Consider the following 23,355-nt stretch of genomic DNA (forward strand, 5'->3'; position numbering starts at 1 on the left):
CCACCTGAAGCCCCCTGCCAAGCCCCTGCATCTGAAGACTGAAGAGTGAGGGTGGCAGCCCAGGAGGGTATCCTTGGGCCCAGTGTGTCAGCGATCAGGGGAGAGCAGCCCAGGCTGGAGCGTGCGGCCCTGCTCAGCCCGGCCGGAAGCGTCCCCTCACTTGTTCCTCTCCCAGGTTGCAGAGGAGCTGTCCAGGACAGCCGGGGTGGGGCCGCCCATAAGATGCAGCTGCTGGTCCCATGTCATGGTCACAGCAGGAGGGCTGAGGAGCCAGGCCTGGCCCGTGGTGTGCAGGGTCCCTGGAACAAACAGCTGCCCTAAAAAAAAAAAAAGGCTTTAAGGCCAGGTGCAGTGGCTCATGCCTGTAATTCCAGCACTTTGGGAGGCCGAGGTGGGTGGATCATGAGGTCAGGAGTTGGAGACCAGCCTGACCAACATGGTGAAACCTCGTCTCTACTAAAAATACAAAAATTAGCTGGACATGGTGGGGAGTGCCTGTAATCCCAGCTACTCAGAAGGCTCAAGCAGGAGAATTGCTTGAACCCGGGAAACGGAGGTTGCAGTGAGCTGAGATCGCGCCACTGCACTTCAGCCTGACTGACAAGAGCGAGACTCCGTCTCAAAAAACAAAAACAAAAAGGCTTTATTGAGATACAATTTGCGAACCATACAAGTCACCCATTTGAAGCATGTCATTCAGTGGTGTGTAGTTTACTCAGAAGGCTGCTCTTGGGCCTCAAAATGAGTTAGAGGGGAGAAAGGGACCCTTTTTTTGTTGTTAGAGATTTTGAGAGCTGGGTTGGGTTAAGCGGCTTTCATGGTAAACTGGAGGCCCAAGCCTGTCTTGAGCCCTGAATAAAGAAGAAACCTAGGGGTGGGGCGTGGTGGCTCACGCCTATAATCCCAGCACTTTGGGAGGCCGAGATGAGGGGATCGCTAAGCCCAGGAGTTTGCCCTGGTCTCCCAGCTTCCTCTGTGGTGCCCCAGCCAGGAGCAGCTGTAGACTCTGTGGACCGTATGTGAAATGAACCCACAGGGTTCCCGTGCTAAAACCATGGAGAGTCTTCAGGTGGGGCCAGCCGGGCCTTAAACTGTGTATCTAACTGAGTGGGGCCTGGGGTACCCATGGGGGTTGCATGCCCTGGAAGCCAGCCCTGCCTGCCATCCACTTCCCACAGCCAGAGAGAGCTTTCTAGAAATTTCGGTTGGATCGTGTCTCCTTGCTCTGAACCACCCGTCGGCTTCCCCTCCAACCCCACAGGAGGGCAGGCTCCTTCCAGCCCAGCCCCCAGGGCCCACCCTGGTCTAGCCTCAATCCTGCCGCCTCCTCTGCGCTCCCTGCCATCCGGCCTCTGGGCCCTTAGCTCTTCCCTGGCTTCGCTGGGTCCTTCCCTCTGCCTAGACTTTCCTCCTGCCCTGGACCGCCCAGAACTTGCACCCCTGCGTGTTTGACAATCACTTCCAGACGCAGCCCCGCTGCCGCCCAGACCTCTCTGGTCCCAAACCAACTTCATTTGTCTTTTTCCTTTTTTTTAAATTTATTTATTTATTTTATTTTACTTATTAATTTTTTTTGAGACAGAGTTTCACTCGTCGCCCAGGCTGGAGTGCAATGGCACTATCTCGGCTCAATGCAACCTCTGCCTCCTGGGTTCAGGCAGTTGTCCTGCCTCAGTCTCCCAAGTAGCTGGGATTACAGGCGCCTGCCACCACACCCAGCTAATGTTTGTATTTTTAGTAGAGATGGAGTTTCACCATGTTGGCCATGTCTTGAGCCCCGAATAAAGAAGAAACCCAGGGACAGAGCGTGGTGGCTCACGCCTATAATCCCAGCACTTTGGGAGGCCGAGGTGAGGATCGCTAAGCCCAGGAGTTTGCCCTGGTCTCCCAGCTTCCTCTGCGGTCCCCCAGCCAGGAGCAGCTGTAGAATCTGCAGACCCTATGTGTGCGGCCTCCCAAAGTGCTGGGATTACAGGCGTGAGCAACCACGCCCGGCCTTAAAATGTTTTTGAGATGATCTGACTCTGTTGCCTGGGCTGGAGTGTAGTGATGTGATCACAGCTCACTGCGGCCTCAGACTCCTGAGCTCAATCGAGTGTCCCACTTCAGCCTCCCAGAGCACTGGGACCACAGGTGTGTGCTGCCGTGTCTGGCCTTCATTTGTCTTCGAAACTCTTGCTCGCCCCTCTGTGACGTTGTTAATTAGTAGTCTTCCAGATTGGGCCCTGTCTCGTCCCAGAACCGAAACTCTGCCTGGCACGTGGTGGGGCCTGCACATTTGCTCAGCAGAGGAGGATTCTGGGGCCCTGGGTTCCCGAGGCCGGCAAGTTGGCTCAGAGCTGCCCATGGGATGGGTCAGGGTGGGGTAGGCTGGGGGCAGCACAGAGTGGGCACAAGGCAGTTTTGTGGTTTTGAAATTGAGTTTGTATCAAGAGCTTTACTGCTTTTGTAAAAACTTACTGGCATGGTACCGAGAGAAATTCAAACAATAGTTGGTAATAAAATCCCTCCCTACCCCTGCCCTGGTGTCCCCATAGGAGCTGACTGCCGCCCCCTTTCTGCAGCATTAGCTATTGTCTAGAATCTTCTACAAGGATGGGGCAGGGCGGTGGGAGCAGGGCCCGAGGGTCCCAGTTGTTGGGAACTATGTTGGCCTGGCTCCAGCCAGCTCACACCACGGGGCAGCCGAGGCCTCCTTTGGCCCAGCTGAGGCCTTCACGGCACCCCGAGGCCCAGAGTCCCGTGAGCGGGAGACAGAGAAAGGGGTCTCCAAGGAAGGGTGGGCCTGGCAGCAGCACTATGAGCAGCAGCAGGTGCAGGGGTGCCACCAGGCAGAGGCCAGCAGAGGCAGAAGCCGGCACGGTTGCCCTGCATCTGTTTCCACATCTGTGTGTTTGTGCCAGGGCTGCTAAACATGCACAGCAGGCACTGTGGCGCCCACCCCAAATCACAGGAAGGATGTGTCTCTCTGTGACCGTGAAGCCCACCACCACTCCATAGTGTCGGCTCACACCCGGCTGTTTCCCACGCCTCCCCGCCTGTCCCCAAGACAAAAGGTCTGGGATGAAGCTGCCGTTTGCATGGCTGGGGATGTCTCCTTGGCCTCTCTCAGCTGAGAAGAGTGCCAGTTTCCTCTCTTCTTTTGCGAGTTCAGGAGAGCATTATTCTTTCTTCTTTCCATCATTCTTCCTCCCTCCCTTTCTTCTCTCTCTTTTCAGTTTTTTTTTTTTTTTTTTGAGACGGAGTTTCTCGTCACCCAGGCTGGAGTGCAATGGCGCAATCTTGGCTCACTGCAACCTCTGCCTCCCGGGTTCAAGCAATTCTCTTGCCTCAGCCTCCCGAGTAGCTGGGGTTACAGGCACCCACCACCACACCTGGCTAATTTTCATATTTTTAAGTAGAGATGGGGTTCATGGTGCTGGCCAGGCTGGTCACGAACTCCTGACCTCAGGCAGTCTGCCCACCTTGGCCTCGCAAAGTGCTGGGATTACAGGCGTGAGCCACCGCACCCAGCCTTCTTTTTAATTTTTTTGCCAAGAGCTTTATTAGATATAATTTGCACACTCATTTGTTCACCCATTTAAAGTGTCCAGTTCCACAGTTTTCAGTATATTCAAAAACTTGTGCAACTATCATCACAATTTGATTTTATTTTTATTCATTTACTTTTTAGAGACAGGGTCTTGCTCTGTTGCCCAGAGGCTGGAGTGCAGGGGTGCAGTCATAGCTCACTGCAGCCTCGAAATCCTGGCCTCAAGTGATCCTCCTGCCTCAGCTTTTTGAGTAGTTGGCAGGCACGCACCACCATGCCTGGCTAATTTTTTATTTTAATTTTTAGTAGAGATGGGGTCTCCCTATGTTGCCTAGGCTGGTCTCGAACTCCTGGGCTAGAGCACCCCTCCCGCCTCAGCCCCCCAGAGTTCTGGGATTACAGGTGCGAGCCACTGCACTGGCCACAGTCAGTAGAGAACATTGGCATCCCCTACAGAGAAGCCCTGTAGCCTGGGGTGTAACACACGGCCTTTTGTGTCTGGCTTCTCTCACTGTGATGTCCTCAAGGTTCCTCCATGTGGCGCCTGTGTCAGAGCCTCGTTGCTTTTCATGGCTGTGTCGTATTCCACCGCATGGATGGGCCGTGTTGTGTTGATTCATTCTTCCGTTGGTGGACACCTGGGTCGTTTCCACCTTTGGCTGTTGGGAATTGTGCTTCTGCAGACGTGGTGTACACGTTTCTGTGTGGACGGATGTTTTCATTTCTCTTGGGCAGATACACAGGAGTGGAATTGCTGGGTCAAGTGTGATTTATGTGTGACATTTCCAGGAACTGCCAAGCTGTCTTGCAGAGCAGCTGTCCCACATCACCGTCCTGCCAGCCTGTGTTCGAGGGCCCCAATTTCTCCACACCCCTGCCCACAGTGTCACCGTCTGTCATTCTGATTCTGCCATCCTGGTGGGTGTGAGGTGGTGGCTCATTGTGGTTCTGATTTGCATTTCCCTGGTGCTGAGTGCTGCTGGGCACCTTTTCACGTGCTTGTTGGCCATTTGTCTACTTTGGAGAGCTGTCTGCCCAAGTCCTTGGCCTGTTTTTTGCTGGTTTTTTAGACATGGTTTCGCTCCTGTAGCCCAGGCTGGAAGGCTGGAGTGCAGTGGTGCAATCTTGGCTCACTGCAACCTCTGCCTCCCCAGCTCAAGCAATTCTCCTGCCTCACCCTCCCAAGTAGCTGGGAGTACAGGTGCAGACCACCACACCTGGCTAATTTTTGTATTTTTTATAGAGACGGAGTCTCACTATGTTGCTTATGCTGATGTCAAACTGCTGGCCTCAAGTGATCTTCCTGCCTTGGCCTCCCAAAGTGCTGGGATTACAGGCATGAGCCACCGCGCCCACCAGCCTTGGCCCATTTTTATTGGGCTGTTTGTCTTTGCCTCTGAGTTGAGAGCCCCATTCCTTGGCGTGGCACCGTTGTGAGCATGTTGCTGTTGCCGGGCAGCTCCTCTGGCTCTTCCAGGGTGTCTGATGCCCCCGAGTCATCCTGTGTCCTCTGTCGGCCACATTCCTGGTGACCTGGAAGGTCAGTCACAGGACTGCATTTCAGTAAATTCCCTCTTCCCTGTTTAGCTGTGTTGCACGTGCGTCAAGGTTATGGCGCGTGGGGATTGTGGACCTTTTTAGTTTTCTCTTTATGATTTACTTTCTAAGCATGTCATTTCAAAAGGCACAAATGGCTGGGCATGATGGCTCATCCCTGTAATGCCAATACTTTGGGAGGCCAAGGCGGGAGGATCATTTCAGGCCAGGCGTTTATTAGCAGCCAGGGCAACATGGCAAGACCCCGTCTCTACAAAAAGTACAAAAATTAGCCAGGTGTGGTGGCGCACACCTGTGGTCCCAGCTAGTTGGGAGGTTGAGGCGGGAGGATGGCTTGAGCCCAGGAGGTTGAGGCTGCAGTGAACCGTGACCGTGCCACTGCACTCCAGCCTGGGCGACAGAGCCAGATGCTGTCTCAAAAAACAATAGGTTTTTAAAAAGTGCACCAAGTTGCCCCTAGGGGGCGGTGGTGGGTGAAGTGCCTGAGTCCCTGTGCTGAGAGCGGCTCCTGGTGTCACGGCTCCACCTTCCAGATGGAAGGGCTGTCTGGGTCTCCCCAGCGTGGGTTTTGATGTGTAACCTGCCATGGGCTTTTGTCACCTGACACTGCAGGGTGTGCTGCTGGCAGCAGTGGCCACGTGCTTTCCAGATGAGCCCCCACAACCCCACGAGGTGTGGGGAGCCCCCCTTTTTATTATTTATTTATTTATCTATTTTTTGAGACAGGATCACTGTCACCCAGGCTGGAGTGCAGTGGCGCAATCACAGCTCACTGAAGCCTCGACCTCCCAGGCTAGAGTGACCCTCCTGCCTCTACCTCCCATGTAGCTGGGACCACAGGTGTGCGCCACCGTGCCTAGCGCTTTCCTGTCGTACAGAGCACGAGTTTGAGGCATCCCTTGGGCCGTCCAGCCCTGCCCCAGGCCCTGTCCTTCCTGGGCCCAGCTGGTCTGGGGGACATGAGAGTGTGGCAGGCCCCATACTGCATAGGTCACCCTGTGGCCAGTCCTGTGGGGCAGGTGGGCTTTGATGACCTGGAGGTCAGAGCCTGCAGAGGGGGGTGGGCCAGCCCCTCACAGGACTCTTACTTGAGGGCTTCCTGGGAGCTGATGGCCCTTGCAGTGGGTTACAGGGAGGCAGGAAGAGGCCATGTGTGCACCGGCCTGCAGAGAGGCAGCCAGGGACAGGGGCTGCTGGGTGCACGTGGGTCCCAGCGCCTCCACCAGCTGCCAAAGCGCAGGGGGAGACTCATGCGGTCATGGCAGTGCCCTGGCATAGCATGTGGCCCAGCTGTGTGCCATGTGGCCTAGGCCCACAACTGCCCCTTGTGGGCCTCTGTGCCTCCTCAATAAGCTCAGTCGACCATGTCATCATCTGTGATGCACAGAGCAGGGCCAGGGACCCGGGAAGTGCTGATGTGGGGACCACTGTGGCCACCACCGCATCTGGGCACTGTTTGTGGCAGATCCAGGGATGGCCTCAGGCCTTTTGCCCGGCCTCTGAGGGCTGGGGACCAGTAGGAGGCCTGAGGTGACCGCGTTCTGCCATCCAGTCCTCCCAGAGGACTGCCCTGACAGGTGCCTTGGCAGCTCCCATCGTGGCTACTGGCCCAGCTCAGGCCGGCACTGAGGGTCCCACAGTGGTCCAGCTGCGGCCTCTGCTCCCTCTGAGCCGGTGGCTCCCTGGGGACAGTGCGCAGGCCCTGGGTGAACACTACATGGCCACATCCGGGTGAGAGCGGGAGGGCAGGTGCAGCGTTGGGGGGATCCTGGGGCCTGTGGGGTTGGCGGGGTCGCAGGTGAGGATTAGGTACTGGGACCTGGCTGTGGGCGAGGGGCCCGCTGGGACAGTGTGGTGGCCTGGGAGGCCCCGCGCAGTCAGAGGCTGGTCTCTGGGCACAGGCAGCTCTGGTGACTGTGACAGGTGCCTTGCCTTGACACACACTGTGACCGTCTAGTCTACATTCCTAGGCTGCACGTGGTCACGTGCCGTGCACGGTGCACTTGGGGCCCCCTGTGCAGACATTGGCTTTGCGGCTGCCCCATGGGAGAAGCCGCGAGGACTCTGCACAGAGCAAGGGTGGCGGGCAGGGCCTCAGCCCACGTGGGCTTGGAGCTGTGCGGTTTTGTCAAACCCAGTGGGGGTCTCTCAGCAGCAGCCCAGCCGGGGGTGTGACGTCAGGGCTGGGGCTCAGCGCTGGGTATCAGCCCTGTGTGCTGCAGGCAGGGTATGGGGTGGACCCAAGGCAGTAGGTGGAGGCCAGGGGGCGACCTCAGCTTTGCTTTTGTCAGGATGGAGGGTTCTGGACGCCGGTGCAAGCCTAGCTGGGGCCTCCCTGCCGTCCTGCTCAGATTCCTGGGTGCATGCTGCCCTCTAGTGCCCGCAGTGGGGAGTGCCTTCAGGAGCGGGTGGCTGCACCTTGGTGGCTGGGAAACCCCGCTCCCGGGACTGTCTGGGCGGCTCCCTGCCTTGTTTCCTTCACATTCTAGATCACTTTGGGGGTCACAGCGTGGGGAGGTGGATTTTGTTAAGTTTTTTCTAAGTTTTTGGGTTTGTGTGGACTTGGGTCCTTGTTTCCGAATCCTAGAGGGATTCTGTCGTCTTTCTGCCTTTGGAGATTGAACCTGCCAAGGAGGACCCTTCCCCAGAGTCTGTGATCAAAGTCCCTTCCTGGTCGGGGTGGGCTACCAGTTCCCACCCTGCAACACCTGGAACAGGAGGGAGCCGCTCCCGCCCGCAGCCTCCGTGGAGAGGACAGTCTGACTCCGATGTTTCCAGGCGGGTGCCGTCAGTGAATCACTTGGCCTGGTGCAATCCCCCGTTCTGTACAGGGCTGGTGGGCTGGTTTATGACCCGCGTGACTCTGGGCAGCTATGATGGCAGGAAATGAGCCGTCTTGGGCGGGCCTGCCGCTCTCCTGGGTCAAGGTTCCTGCTAGGGCCTGAGTTCTGCTGGCAGCAGCCAGCCAGCCCCCCGTGACCCACAGGCCTGCTCCGAGGGGTGGGTCCCCCTGCCCTTGAGCGTGTGACCCTCACCCATGGCCGCCCTCACCTTCGAAAACCCGCAGGTGCCGCGGTCTCTCGTGCGGATCAGGCTCAGAGCAGAGAGACTGATGTGCAGCGGACGCTGACACACCGGTGGCGTCCCTGATACGTAAACCTTTCTCTCCGAGGCCCCGCTTAAAATTAGCGCACTGGCTCCCGGTGTCGCCTCGGCCTTAGAAACTAGGACGCCTCTGCTTCTCGTTAGCTGCAGCCCTCGTGCCTTTTATGCTCAGCAGAGTGACGAGGCCGCTCGTGGGTTTCTCTTCTGCCCTCACTCAGCCGCGAGGGCCCAGCCGCCTTTGTCCTCCTGGTGGCCGCGGTATTTTTAGCACGCTCCGTTCTGAGGGAGGACGGGCTCCAAGGGCTGGGCATGGCGGCACCGCTGGTTCATCCTCTCTCGTCTTCCTCCACAGGTGTGCTTCCCGCACAGCTGCAGCCATGGGGTCTGAGGACCACGGCGCCCAGAACCCCAGCTGTAAAATCATGACGTTTCGCCCAACCATGGAAGAATTTAAAGACTTCAACAAATACGTGGCCTACATAGAGTCGCAGGGAGCCCACCGGGCGGGCCTGGCCAAGGTGGGTGACATCCTGGCCCCAGCGCGGCCCTCCATCAGCCTGTGCCGCGGGCCTGCGGACATCCTGGGTCCCAGCTCAGCCAGCCCCACAGGCGTGGCCTGTGCACGTGGAATGTTTCGGGGCCACTCCCAGCTCGTTTACCAGTGCCTGTTTGTGGAGTTCCAACAATGTGCCAGGCACCATTCTAGGCACTGGAGTTGAGAAGTGGCCGGTGCAGGCCCTGGCTCCAGGGAGCTGGCAGGGGGTGGTGAGGACACACAGCCACACTGCAGTGAAGCCCAGGGGCAGTAGGGCACCAGGTTTTTCTGGCCGTGAGCTGACGTCTCACTGAGGGACGCCTTCCAGGGGTGTTCAGTGCCCAGGAAGGCCTTACTTTCCTAGTAAAACTTTTTTTTTTTAAGCTGGGTATGGTGGTGCATGCCTGTGGTCCCAGCTATTTGGGAGGGTGAGGCAGGAGGATTGCTTGAGCCCAGGAATTAGAGGCTGCAATGAGCTATGACCGTGCTACTGCGCTCCTGCCCGGGCAGCAGAGCAAGACCCTGTCTCAAAAACCAAGTCAGACCAAACCAGAAACAATCTTTTTGAGATGGCAGAGTGACTGGGTCAGGAAAACTCAAACAGGGCGACAGCGCAGGTACACAGTGACCAGGAGCCTCCTCCCTGTCCCGACCCAGTCCCCCACCCTCTCCCTGGAAGCAGCACTGTTATTGGTTCTTCTCTCTCTCTCTCTCGGCATATTGTGCACGTGTGTACGTGAATACACACAGCAAACCCCCGAACCCCACATGCTGAGTATGTACAGTACCATGCTGCTCGTCTGGGCATGGTGGCCCAGGCCTGTAATCCCAGCATTTTGGGAGGCTGAGGCAGGGGGATTGCTTGAGGCCAGGAGTTCAAGACCAACCTGGCCAACACAGTGAGATCCCATCTCTACTAAAAATACAAAAATGAGCCAGGCGTGGTGTTGGTACATGTCTGTGGTCCCAGCTACTCGGGAGGCTGAGGCGGGAGGATCACTTGAGCCAGGGAGGTTGAGGCTGCAGTGAGCTGAGATTGCACCACTGCACTCCAGCCTGGACGACAGAGGAAGATTCTGTCTCACAAAACAAAACAAACTTAAAAGTTTGTGCTGCACGTTTCACGGCTCTGAAGGTGGCTGCCGTGGTCCGTGAGTCTCTGTGTTCGGGTGTGAGCCTGTTCGAGCAGTGCTCACCCCTCAGTTTGGAAGATGAATCATCTTTGCATTTTGGGTTCTTCCAGTTGCCTGCTGTTTGACTATCGCTGTTCTTCCTCAGTTAGGCCAGGGGTTGGCGGGCAGTCTCTACACACAGCCAGAGGGTGAACGCCTAGGCTCTGTGAGCCAGAAAGAGCAACCAGACACCGGGTGAATGAAAGTGCACAGCCCTGTGCCAATACAACATTATTCCTGGATGCTGGAGGGCAAACGCGTATTGTTTTCACGTCTTCTGCTTTTTTCTTTTCCCCCAACCACTTAAAAATGAAAACAAACAAACAAAAGCCTTCTTAACTCAAAGGCTATACAGAAGCAGGAAGGGGCTGATTCGGCCCTAGGGCCGCAGTTTGCTGAGCGCTGAGGCCTCCTGCCTTTCCGGGCCGCCTCCACCCTGCCCCTCCCTCCACTCCCTGGTTTTGGTGGATTTTGTCAGTAGCCTTCGTCTCTCTCCTAGTGATCCTTCGGTATCAGACTCGCATTGTTATTTCTTTGTCTCTGAGCTGTAGAGCTAGGGAAGCAGTCTCGCACCATCTTTTCTTCCCCTCCAAGATGGATGTTTTTTCTGTTTTAAGAGGGGGTCTGGCTCTGTCGCCCAGGCTGGGGTGCTGGAGTGCAGTGCTGCGATCACGGCTCACTGCAGCCTTGACCTCCTGGGCTCAAGCAGTCCTCCAGCCTCAGCTTCCCGAGTAGCTGGGACCACAGGTGTGCACCACCAAGCTGGATTTTTGCCTGTAACACACCATGACGATGTGGGAATGATGGCACATCTGTGTCCGGGTCAGAACGGTGGGGGCTGCTGCCGTCCCGGCTTCAGTTCTGTCTTTAAAAGGCTTTGGTCCTCCTATCTCATCTCAGACCGTCTTCTCTGGCCCTCTAGGCCACAGGCTGCCATCCCAGGAAAGGCCCAGGTCCTCCTCTTCCTCCTCTCCCTGGTGCACGTAGGGCAGGTGGGACAGGCGTCGCCTCCCTTTATCCTGGCACCGCATCTGCCTCTGTCTCCTGCCCTTGACCTACTTCCACATTTCCCAGGATGCAGCAGCCCTTTCTGGCTTGGGATCCAAGGCGTCCTGATGTCAGGACGTTGAGGGGAATCAGCATCTCAGACCGCCCTGCGCTCTTCCGAGGCACCTTTAAATGCCCGCCCCATCACTTCTTCCTCATCCCTCACCTCCCACCGGGCTCCGTGCCCCGGTGTTTCCGGCTCTCTCTGCCCTCCACGTGGCGGCCTTGGGTGCAGCCTGGGTTCCCGGGTCCTCCCCCGCGCTGGCACCTCCGCTTCGTCCCTCCCTCCCTCTGCCTCCTTGGCTGTCGCCTCTTTGAGCCCTCATGTCACTGCTTCAGGTTTCTGCACCTCCCCCAGACCAGTTCCCCCGAGATTCTTGGCACCGGCGTCTTAAGCCAGCGTGGGGAGTGTGGTTTCCCTGCCTTGCGTTCTGAGTGTTCCTTCCCACGCCTCTGCAGCGGCAGCTCCCATGCTGCTTCTCCTTGCACCAGTGCAGAGAATCCTTTCTCAAACCCGTGGAGGGGGCTGGGCAGTAGGGGGCCGTCCAGGTCCCATGCTGTGGAGGGGCCATGTGTGCGCGTGTCTCTGTGTGTGTGTGTGTGTGTGTGTGTGTGTGTGTGCGCGCGCGCGCACAGGAGACTGAGGTGGGGAGGCAGCTCTCACACAGCCCAGAGAGCTTGGCAGCTGCAGAGTCACGTTGGCACCCGCATGTGGCACACGCACACCCCCTTCTGCAGCTCTGTGGGGACAGATGGGCTCAGGGAAGCATCTGCTCTGGCCCTGGGCAGCCCTGCGTCTTCCAAATGGGGGGCCCTTGGCTCGGGGCAGCCAGCCTCTTTGGAGAAGGAGCACAGTGCCCTGCTGGTTCTGAGCGAGCTGTGGGGGTGTTGGGGTCCCCCTCTCACCCTGGTCTGCCTGCCTTGACCACTGTGTGTGTGCGTGCATGTATGTGTGTGTGGGGGGAGCTGGGGGTTTCCTGGTTCCATCAAAACTGTGTTTGGTTATACATCGCCCCTGCCCCCAGCAGAGATCTGCAGGCCCGATGGAGCTCGGTGGGGGCGGGAGCTGTGGGCACAGCCCTGAGAGGGCCCTGGAGCTGGCGGTGCCCTGGGTGCAGGAAGCCTTCCACTGGAGTTGCTGGGGCCTCCACACGGGGTGTCCCTGACCACTTGGGAAGCACTGAGGTGAGAGGAGCCCTGAAAGGCCCCGTCGGGGGTCCTGTTGGGAGGGGTGGGAGCTTCCAGTGCCCCTCCACCCCCACCAGCTGCCTCCCAGGCGGGTGCCAGCAGGGGAGGCCCTGGCTGCCCTCAGCTGTACCACCCGCCGGCATCTGCCTCTCACTGTTGGCATGTGGCCGGTCGCCTTCCTGGCCTCAGCTGAATCTGGCCCCCCAGGAGCCCCGTGTGAGGCACTTTTAGGGGCCGCCGGAGGCCTGGAAGACCTGAGTGTGGCAGTAGGAATGTCCCGAGCGGCTTTCAGTGCCTCCTTTTCAACCCTCCCCGCCTGGAGCCCTCCTTCTGGATTCGCGTCTCGGCAGATTGTGGGATGTCACTTCTGTCCTCTTCCGCCCTGCGGGATTTTCCCAGAGCCTTCGGGTTTGAGCCCAGCTGGAAGTGGCCCTCGTTCACGCTGCCTGTCAGCACCTGCCTGGGCTGTGTCACCTAGAGTGTGGCTCCGTGTGTGCGGCGCAGACGCCGTGGGGGTGTTTGGAGCCTCCTGTGTGGCTCCCAGATGTCTTTACTACACAGTGCCCGCCGTGGAGGGGACAGATGAGCAATGTAGCCCGAGGCGTTCTTTCGAGAGCAGAGGAATCGGGAGCGAAGTGTTTTTGTTCATTTAGCAGACTAGGATCATGGGTGAGTTTCCTCTAATAGCACTGAAGAGGCGACTTCACGGCTTCCCCTCGGCCAGCGGCTTTGGCGTGGATTTGGAGCCGGGCCAGGTTCATGGAACCCTCCTGCAGAAGCAGACTGGGGCTTCCTGGAGAGGGGGGACAGTGTCTGTGTGATTCAGAGCAGTGCTGGCCTGTGGGTCTCTGACCATACCACTCAGTTCTCTGTAGGAACGTCTCGTGTCTGGGACACAGGCCCTTTTGTTTCTGTTTCTCGCCTTTCCACTCCTCAATGTCTTCGTGTCTCACTGACTCTTCAGCTGCTCCCCTGAAATCTAAGAGAACGGCAGCCCCGCAGCTGCCCCAGCACCCTGCCATGACACAGCCTGTGCCAGGGACAGGTGCCCCAGGCGCCTTTTGCACTGTGGCCACAGTGGACATGGAGAGTCTCCAGAAAGAGCCGGCGCTAAGCTGGACTGTCCTTTCCTTGGGACCGGCCTCATCTCAGTTTAACTCTAAATTAGTGTTTCTCTTTGCTTGGCACTGTGGACTTGGGGCCGCATCGTTCTCTGGGGTGGCGCCATCCTGGGCATTGCAGGGTGCTGAGCAGCTTCCCTGGCCTCCATCTACCTCATGCCAGGAGCACCCCCAGTCGTGAAAGCCACAGACATCCCCAGACATGGCCAGGTGTCCCCTGGGGGACAAGACCCCCCCTCAGTTGAGAGCCACCTGCTCGCTGCGGCTGCTGCTGCTGTTACTGCTTTTGCTAAAGAAACCTGTGCATGCCGGCCACGGAGGCAGCACCTTCCCGTCGTTAACAGGCACCTGGAGGATAAGTGTTTTCATTGCCAAGCAAAACAGTTTCTTCACTGATGTGATCGCTGGATCCTTGGGGACAGTAAATGGATTTTAGCCGTTCTGGAAGCTGCCAGCGATGCAGGCGTCAACACACAGCTCTTCCCTTGGTGGCCCGGAGCACGGAGGGGCAGCTTACCAGATTCCTGGCAGATGAGCTGAAGCGGGTGGGTTAGTTCCTTCTCCCTGTGCAGTGGGTGGCCCGGTCGACTCCTGGAAGGAGGCGTGGGGCCTGCAGTGCCCACCCCAGGACTGGGTGTGGCAGCCCCGGAGCGGCTGGGAGGGCCTGCACAGAAGGGTGCCTGGCGCCCAGAAGGCCCGTGGTGCCCATCGGCAGTCTAGAATCTGGTCTTGTCGGCCCATAGACTCACCCCCACCAGAGGAGGAAACATGAGGCTGGGGACAAGGCCAGGAGCCCAGGGTGAGGTGTGTACTCCGGATAGCCCTGGTCCCTCAGCTCCTGGATGTCTCCAGAAAGAGCCGGCGCTAACCTGGACTGTCCTTTCCTTGGGACCGGCCTTGTCTCGGTTTAACTCTAAATTAGTGAAGGCACCGGGTTCCGGCTGCAGTGCCGCCTCTGACAGGTGCTGGTCCTTGTCTTCCTCTGCTGTCTTCTCCGCGTGTTCCAGTGTCTGAGGTGGCCCAGGACCTTTCTGGGGTGGAAGTCCACGCGGCCGCCAGGCTAGAGGTCCTGGGCCATAGTCTGTCCGCTCGCCCCAGGGTGCCCTGGGCTGTGTTGTGGATCGCTGTGTGCCTCAGTTTCTTCAGCGGTCAGATGGGAGCTCTGCCATTCCTCCCACCCAGGAGATGGGTGCGCTGGGCCCCAGCACGCTCTGCACAGTGCCCAGCTCCGCACAGCTCCTGTCCTGCCCCACGGCCCCTGTCCCATGCGGTGCTGTCACCCTCCCTGCGCCTGCTCTTCCTGTTGGCTCACTCCAGGCGGGGCGGAGGCCCATGGGGGCTGGATCTGTTTCCCAGTGTTTCCTAGCTCCTAGAACTTGGGTTGCCCCATAGTGGGTCTCAGCCAAGTGGAGCCACTGGAGCTAGTGTCTGGGCTCCAACCCCTGTTCTCCAGGTGCATGTGGCCCCTGCTGGGCTCTTGGTGGCCAGTGGGTGCAGTTCTCACTTCCTGCTGCCAGAGGGCATTGTGAGCTGCAGCGCTTATGACCAAGCATGAAGATTCCCGTTTTGAAAAATGCCTTACCAGGGCGCAGTGGCTCACATCTGTGATCCCAGCACTTTGGGAGGCTGAGACAGGAGGATCACTTGAGGCCAGGAGTTTGAGACCAGCCTGTGCAACAAAATGAGACTCCATCTCTAGAGAAAATTAAAAATTTTTTAAAAAATTAGCTGGGCATGGTGGTGCAAGTCTGTGGTCCCCACTACTCGGGAGGCTGAGGTGGGAGGATCACTTGAGTCCAGGAGTTGGAGGCTGCAGTGAGCTATGATTGTGCCACTGCAGTCCAGCCTGAGTGACAGCAAGACCCTGTCTCAACAACAACAACAACAAATGCCTCAAAATACGAGTCTCTGAGCCTCAAGATGCCAGAACACACACACACCCAGTGCCACCTACGTTTGCTGAGTCTAATCCTGCACACACGTGTCAGGGTCGGCCCTGGTGCTGGGGGGGTGCTGTACCCAGCTTCCCAGGCCTGGAGGATGGCTCTGCCCTAGCAGGTGAGGCCCTTGTTGGCTGCAGAGTCTTCTGGGGAGTTTGATAAGGCAAATGGGGGGGTTCCTCGTGCCCCTGGGGGGTGTCCCGAGGTGCACATCTTGGGGGGTACTGGTCTCTGGGGAGCCAGTGGCACAGTCTGCTTTCTGGCCCTGCCCTGAGGGTCTGAGGGCGCCACTGACTCCCATCTTGGTCTTGCAGATCATCCCCCCGAAGGAGTGGAAGCCGCGGCAGACGTATGATGACATCGACGACGTGGTGATCCCGGCACCCATCCAGCAGGTGGTGACGGGCCAGTCGGGCCTCTTCACGCAGTACAATATCCAGAAGAAGGCCATGACAGTGGGCGAGTACCGCCGCCTGGCCAACAGCGAGAAGTACGCGGGGCGGGCAGGGCGGACCTGACCCCCGCCCCCGGGGGCACACCTGCTCATGGGGGCCCTGGGGGCAGAGAAGGTGCGGTACACGCAGCCCCCACAGCATGGCCGGCCTGCTCTGTGTGCCCCGTGTGGGCTGTGGCAACCCCTGCTCCCAGGGTGGATCTGGACCCTCTCCCGGCCTGGGCTGACCCACACCGCCCTCATCTCAGTTTCCCAGGGCTTCCCAGTGCATGTCGGGCGGTGTCCTGGTCCCCGGCCTGGGAGCACGTCCTCCACACCCTCCTGTGACACCTGGGCTTGTGGCCCCTCCTCAGAGAGTGCTCCCTGGCTCCACACGGGCACATGCACAGGCACACAGGAGGGCACAGGCACAGGAACACACGAGGGCACATGTAGACACACATGGGTACACAGGGCACATGCATGTCCATACACAGGCACACACGGGTACACATGGCACACGCACATTTCTACACAGGCACACATGGGTACACATAGGCACGTGCACTGGACACAGGCACACACAGGCTCATGCACAGGTACACAGGCACATCCATGTGGGCACACCTATGGGCACATACCCAGGTACACATGGCACCTGCGTGTACTGGCAGTGTTCCGAGTACAGCTCCCTGGTTCAACAGGCACAGCCACGTAGCCTCCGTGTTGCACAGGCCCATCCCGTTGCCGTGCCCTCCTCTCTGTCTGTGGCCTCCACCCTGTTGCTCTCTGAGGTTCACGTGCCTTGTGGCTCTGGCACCAGAGCAGAGCCTGGTCTGTCCTGCTCACCCAGCCTTCCCAGCCCCCTAGTCTGTCGTCTGAGCTCAGTCTTTGCCACACAGGGATGACAAGAGCCTCCCAGGGCCTCTGTCCCCTGCCCACTCCCCCTGGCGTGTGTTCTGATGTGGGTGCCCCGGGCCAGGATAACTGAGGAGGGTTACGTGGGTTTGGGCCACTGCTCGCCCGTGGAAGTGCGCTGTCCCACCCGGAAGCAGGTTGCGTGGTACCCTAGGCGGGGCAGCGGGCAGTCGGAGCAGAGCCCCTCCCGCCTCTTTCATGGGTGCCCTGGGTTCCAGGTGGCTGAGGGTGGGCTGCGTAGCACCCAGGCCTCACCCTGAGCTGGTTTTGGGGTGTTTGTTCACCAGGTACTGTACCCCGCGGCACCAGGACTTTGACGACCTTGAACGCAAATACTGGAAGAACCTCACCTTTGTCTCCCCGATCTACGGGGCTGACATCAGCGGCTCTTTGTATGATGACGTAAGTATGAGGCTCCGGGGAAGAACAGGGACCAGCTTCCTGGTGGGTGGTGGTGGGAGGGCCCTGAACGGGACTCTGCCTTGGCAGATGAAGCTTCCAGGCAGGCAAGGTTAACCCCCTCGCCCAGGCTCTGGATGCGGGCCTCGCCCTGTGGTGACGAAAGAGGAAGCCAGGCTTTCTCTGATTTTTGCAGGGCCCCTCCTGCTGCACCCTGCAGCCCCCACCCTGAGCTCACCCTGGCCCCACCTCAGGCCTCAGCAGCCGGCCCACAGCGTGTTACAAACACGTGTACTTTCCCAGTCCCTGCCGCTCGTATTCCCGGCACTGTGGAGCCTCGAGTCCTCAGCCCGCCAGGCCACCTGCTGGATTCGGCTCCAACCCGGTCCTGACTTGGGCTCAGGGCCCGGAGACACTGGGGTGAGGGGATCTCCCATCCCGAGCCTGGTCTGCTGGAGCATCCTCTTGTCCACACAGCCTGGGCTCTCCATGAGGGCAGCTGGCCGGCATCCCCAGAGTCCCGGCCTCAGGCATAGGGTCCCCCAGGCCCCGCTGGACGCCAGAAGTGGACCTGCGTGGCGGGTGTGTGTGGAACAGCAGCAGGAAGCTGTGACTGCCCTGAGGCCACGGCCAGCCTTGGCTCCGCCCTGCTTAGTGGACCTTGTCTGCGCTGTGGCCCGCAGGGGACTGGGTTTGCTCTCTGAGCCGAGGGCGCCGGTTTGTGACACGGAGGATTCTGTTCAGGCTGGAAGTGAGCCCGCCCTGGAGAACCTGAGGGAGACGCCCCCGACATGGAGCCAGGCATAAGCCAGCCTTGCTTCCGGCCCCACCAGAAGCAAACATGAGACCAGAGTATTTCGAATTTGAGATTTTTTTTTTGAATATTTGCATATATATCCTGAGATATCTTGGAGATGGGCCCTAAGTCTGGATTAGTCTGTTCTTGCACTGCTATAAAGAAATAACTGAGGCTGGGCGTGGTGGCTGACGCCTGAATCCCAGCACTTTGGGAGACTGAGGTGGGCGGATCACTTGAGGTCAGGAGTTCAAGACCAGCTTGGCCAACATGGCAAAACCTGTCTCTACTAAAAATACAAAACTTAGCCGGGCATGGTGGTGCGCGCCTGTAATCCCGGCTACTCGGGAGGCTGAGGCAGGAGAATCGCTTGAACCCGGGAGGTGGAGGTTGCAGTGAGCCAAGATCGCGCCACTGCCCCGCAGCCTGGGCAAAAATGAGACTACGTCACAAGAAAAAAAAAAAAAAGAAACAAACACCTGAGACTGGGTAGTGAATAAAGAAAAGGTTTAATTGGTTCACGTTTTTGCAGGCTCTGCAAGAAACATGGCTGGGGAGGCCTCAGGAAACTTAGAGTCGTGGCAAAGGTGAAGGAGGAGCTGATCCATCTTACACAGCAGGAGAGAGTGAGGGGGAGGCTCCGTAGGCTTTTCAACAGCCAGGTTTCGCGAGCACTCACTGCCCTGAGAACAGCACCGCGGGGACGGTGCTAAACCATTCAGGAGACATGAGCAATCCACCCACGGTGCAGCCACCTCCCACCCAGCCCCACCGCCGACACCGGGACCTGCAGTTCCACAGACTCAAGTCTAAACACAAAATTCATCTGTATTTCGCGTACACTTTACACACGTAGCTTGAAGATAACTTTATACAAAGTTTTTAATAATTTTGTGCACAAAGCGAAGTTTTGACTGTGTCTTAACTGTGACCGGTCACATGAGGTCAGCTGTGAAAGTTTTCACTTGTGGCGGCGTCATCGGTACTCAGAACATTTGGGACCTTGGAGCTTTTCGGGTTTTGGATTTTTGGAGCGGGGGTGTCCCCCTTATCCCGCACGGCGTTTATCGGAGTGGGGTGTCCACCTTATCCCACTCTGTGTTTATCGGAGTGGGGTGTCTACCTTATCCCGTGCTGTGTTTATCGGAGTGGGGTGTCCACCTTATCCCGCGTGGTGTTTATCGGAGTGGGGGGGTCCACCGTATCTTGCGTGGTGTTTATCGGAGTGGGGGTGTCCACCTTATCCCGCGCTGTGTTTATCGGAGTGGGGGTGTCCACCATATCCTACGTGGTGTTTATCGGAGTGGGGTGTCCATCATATCCTGTGTGGTGTTTATCAGAGTGGGGGTGTCCACCATATCCTGCGTGGTGTTTATCAGAGTGGGGTGTCCACCATATCCTGCGTGGCATTTATCGGAGTGGGGGTGTCCACCGTATCCTGCGTGGTGTTTATCGGAGTGGGGGTGTCCACCGTATCCTGCGTGGCATTTATCGGAGTGGGGGTGTCCACCATATCCTGCGTGGCATTTATCGGAGTGGGGGTGTCCACTGTATCCTGCGTGGTGTTTATCGGAGTGGGGGTGTCCACCTTATCCCGCGTGGTGTTTATCAGAGTGGGGTGTCCACCTTATCCCACTCTGTGTTTATCGGAGTGGGGGTGTCCACCTTATCCCGCGCAGCATTTATCGGAGTGGGGGTGTCCACCTTATCCCGCATGGCATTTATCGGAGTGGGGGTGTCCACCGTATCCTGCGTGGTGTTTATCGGAGTGGGGGTATCCACCTTATCCCACGCTGTGTTTATTGGAGTGAGGTGTCCACCTTATCCCGCGTGGTGTTTATCGGAGTGGGGGTGTCCACCTTATCCCACGCAGTGTTTATCGGAACGGGGGTGTCCACCTTATCCCGCGTGGTGTTTATCGGAGTGGGGGTGTCCACCTTATCCCGCGTGGTGTTTATCGGAGTGGGGGTGTCCACCTTATCCCACGCAGTGTTTATCAGAGTGGGGGTGTCCACCTTATCCTACGCTGTGTTTATCGGAGTGGGGGTGTCCACCTTATCCCACGTGGTGTTTATCGGAGTGGGGGTGTCCACCTTATCCTACGCTGTGTTTATCGGAGTGGGGGTGTCCACCTTATCCCGTGCGGTGTTTATCGGAGTGGGGGTGTCCACCTTATCCCACGCGGTGTTTATCAGAGTGGGGGTGTCCACCTTATCCCGCGTGGTGTTTATCGGAGTGGGGGTGTCCACCTTATCCCACGCTGTGTTTATTGGAGTGGGGGTGTCCACCTTATCCCACGCGGTGTTTATCGGAACGGGGGTGTCCACCATATCCCGCGTGGCATTTATCGGAGTGGGGTGTCCACCTTATCCCGCGTGGTGTTTATCGGAGTGGGGGTGTCCACTTTATCCCACGCAGTGTTTATCGGAACGGGGGTGTCCACCTTACCCCGCGTGGTGTTTATCGGAGTGGGGGTGTCCACCTTATCCTACGCGGTGTTTATCAGAGTGGGGGTGTCCACCTTATCCCGCGTGGTGTTTATCGGAGTGGGGGTGTCCACCTTATCCCACGCTGTGTTTATTGGAGTGGGGGTGTCCACCTTATCCCACGCGGTGTTTATCGGAACGGGGGTGTCCACCATATCCCGCGTGGCATTTATCGGAGTGGGGTGTCCACCTTATCCCGCGTGGTGTTTATCGGAGTGGGGGTGTCCACCTTATCCCACGCGGTGTTTATCGGAACGGGGGTGTCCACCTTATCCCGCGTGGTGTTTATCGGAGTGGGGGTGTCCACCTTATCCCGTGCGGTGTTTATCGGAGTGGGGGTGTCCACCTTATCCCACGCGGTGTTTATCGGAGTGGGGGTGTCCACCTTATCCCACGCGGTGTTTATCGGAGTGGGGGTGTCCACCTTATCCCGTGCGGTGTTTATCGGAACGGGGGTGTCCACCATATCCCGTGTGGCATTTATCGGAGTGGGGTGTCCACCTTATCCCGCGTGGTGTTTATCGGAGTGGGGGTGTCCACCTTATCCCGCGCGGTGTTGATCGGTTCATCTGCTGACGGACATTTGGGCTGTGTTCTCTTTTTGGCTATTTTGAATAATGGTGCTGTGAACGTTTCTTGTGTGTTTGTTTCTTTGTCTTTGAGACAGTCTTGCTCTGTCACCTAGGCTGCAGTGCAGTGGCGCAATCTCAGCTCTCTGCAACCTTGCCTCCTGGGTTCAAGCGATTCTCCTGCCTCAGCCTCCCGAGTAGCTGGGATTACAGTGTCACATGGAGTCATCCCACCACTCTAATGATCCCCTGAGCTCCACCTCGTCATTCCTCCCTCTCCCCCATCCCTCTCCCGTGCCCCAGGCAACCACTGATGTCTCACTGTCTCCATAGCTCAGCCTTTTCCAGAATGCCGTGAGCTGGAATCCTACAGTCGGTAGCCTTTTCCCATTGGCCTCTTTGACCAAGCAATAGGTGTTCAAGTTTGCTCCATTTTTCATGGCTTGAGAGCTCATTTCTTTTCAGCGCTGAATAATACTCCATTGTCCGGGTGCACCACAGTGTGCCTGCTCATTCACCTATTGAAGGACCCTTCCAAGTTTGGTCAATGTGGGCAGAAGTTTTCATCTCCTTTGGGTAAATACCAAGGAGTACAGTTGCTGGACCACGTGGTGAGAGGACGTTTAGTTTTTTAAGACGCCACCAAACTGTCCTCCCGCCCACCTGTCCCACTGTGTGCTCCTAGCAGCAGCGAATGAACGTTCCCAGGGCCCCGCTTCCCCGCCCTCATCTGGAGTTGTCGGTGTTGTGCGTCCTGGCCACCCTGGGAGGCGTGTTGCGCTGTCTCATTGCCATTTCAATCTGCATTCCCCCGATGGCTGCCTTCGCGGCGGGGCCCCTTTGCATGCCTGGTTGCCATCTGTGTGTTTCCTTGGTGAGCTCTCTTCATGTCTTTTGCCCAGTTTGTTGTTGTTGTTGTTGTTGTTTGAGATGGAGTCTCGCTCTGTTGCCCAGGTTGGAGTGCAGTGGCGTGATCTAGGCTCACTGCAACCTCCACTTCCTGGGTTCAATATTTCTGTGCCTCAGCTTCCCAAGTAGCTGGGATTACATTACAGGCGCCCGCCACCACACCCAGCTAATTTTCTTTCTTTTTTTTTTTTGAGATGGAGTCTTGCTCTGTCACCAGGCTGGAACTACGGTGCCCGCCACCACGCCCAGCTAATTTTTGAATTTTTAGTAGCGATGGCGTTTCACCATGTTGGCCAGGATGGTCTCCATCTCTTGACTTCGTGATCTGCCCGCCTTGGCCTCCCAAAGTGCTGGGATTTACAGGCATGAGCCACCATGTCCAGCCTAATTTTTGTATTTTTAGTAGAGACGAGGTGTTGTCATGTTGGCCAGGCTGGTCTCAAGCTCCTGACCTCAGGTGATCCACCCGCCTTGGCCTCCCAAAGTGCTGGGATTACAGGCATGAGCTACCGCGCGTGGCCATCTTTTTCTGTTTTTTAACCATGCTGTTTGTTTTCTTCTGGTTAAATTTGAGAGTTTGCTGTGTATTTTGGTTATCAGTTGTGACTTGCAAGTATTTTCTTTCTGACTGGGGCTTGTTTTTCTCTTACGGATCCTGCCTGATTGTTTTTAAGTGAAAGTTCAGCCTCAGACTCCAGTGCATGAGAGCCTCTGGGTTGGCTGGCCTGCACTGCCTGCACTTGGCCTGTAGTGATGACCCGGGAGGGACTCTGCAGCCACACGCAGGCTGTGCCAGCCCAGGCCGACCTGCCACAGGTGCCAGAGGAAGCTTCAGGGTTTCCTTGCCATGTGTTTGCCATGCCTAGCCTATGCACTAGCCTACTTTTACAGCGGGGGAAACAGCCCACAGCAGAGAAGCGACTTGCTGTGGTCCCAGGATGAATTTGCGCCCAGCTCAGCCTGTGCCTGGGGCCTCCCTCCTCCCCATCTGGGTCTCATCACTGCCTCCCTCCTCACCTCTTCTGGGCTCCTGCCAGGGCTCACCTTGCAAAGGTACCGCTGGTCTTGCCAAGTCTGAGGGCCGGTCGTGCAGGTGCAGGAACAGCTGGTGGGGGGTGGATTCGGGCTGTGAGAGCAGCTCACGTTCATGTGTGTCTGGGCTCCTCTCGGCCTCTCAGCAGGCCATGAGCCTCTCCGGGGACTGCAGTGACTAATGTGTATTTTATGAGCTCTTGGGACAGGATGGGGTTTGTTTGCTTGTGGCATTAAGAATAGATGTGCCTGGCGGGTGGGGATTCCGTCCTTGTTTGCCTAGTTCTGAAAACTGTCTTCGTCTCCTCGGTCAGAAGCTGTGGAAGGGCTGTCACTGGGCCTTGGCTCCCGTACCATCGCTGGGTTAGCCCCAAGTGGTGACTGTTTTTCTCCTTCCGTGTCATTGACTTAGAGGTGTGTTAATTATGCACTCCCAAACTGCAGACTTCACAACAAGGCCTCCACCCAGCAGGAAGCACGCAGCTCAGTGGAATCTGACAGGCCCTGCCTGCCTGGTGCACGCTGGCATGTGCGATGGGGCCCTTCCTGGAAGGGCCAAGCTGGTGGTGAGCCCTTCAGAAAAGGTGTCTGGGCTGGGTATGGCGGCTTATGCCTG

At 57.6% G+C, this 23,355-nt stretch overlaps 1 protein-coding gene across 6 annotated transcripts in view; it reads left to right on the forward strand.

The window, feature by feature from the left end:
• The window catches only part of KDM4B (lysine demethylase 4B), a 188,777-nt gene that overhangs the window by 57,351 nt on the left and 108,071 nt on the right, over nt 1–23,355 (forward strand). For all 6 annotated transcript variants that reach the window (XM_034945664.3, XM_034945666.3, XM_063599791.1 and 3 more), the window contains exons 3-5: nt 8,547–8,712; nt 15,512–15,687; nt 16,836–16,950. In XM_034945664.3, the coding sequence (XP_034801555.3) occupies nt 8,572–8,712; nt 15,512–15,687; nt 16,836–16,950 (432 nt within the window). In that variant the 5' untranslated portion in view covers nt 8,547–8,571. The remainder of the gene's footprint in view (nt 1–8,546; nt 8,713–15,511; nt 15,688–16,835; nt 16,951–23,355) is intronic.

This window comes from Pan paniscus, chromosome 20 (genome assembly GCF_029289425.2).
Source record: "Pan paniscus chromosome 20, NHGRI_mPanPan1-v2.0_pri, whole genome shotgun sequence".
In the NCBI taxonomy this organism is placed as follows: domain Eukaryota; kingdom Metazoa; phylum Chordata; class Mammalia; order Primates; family Hominidae; genus Pan; species Pan paniscus.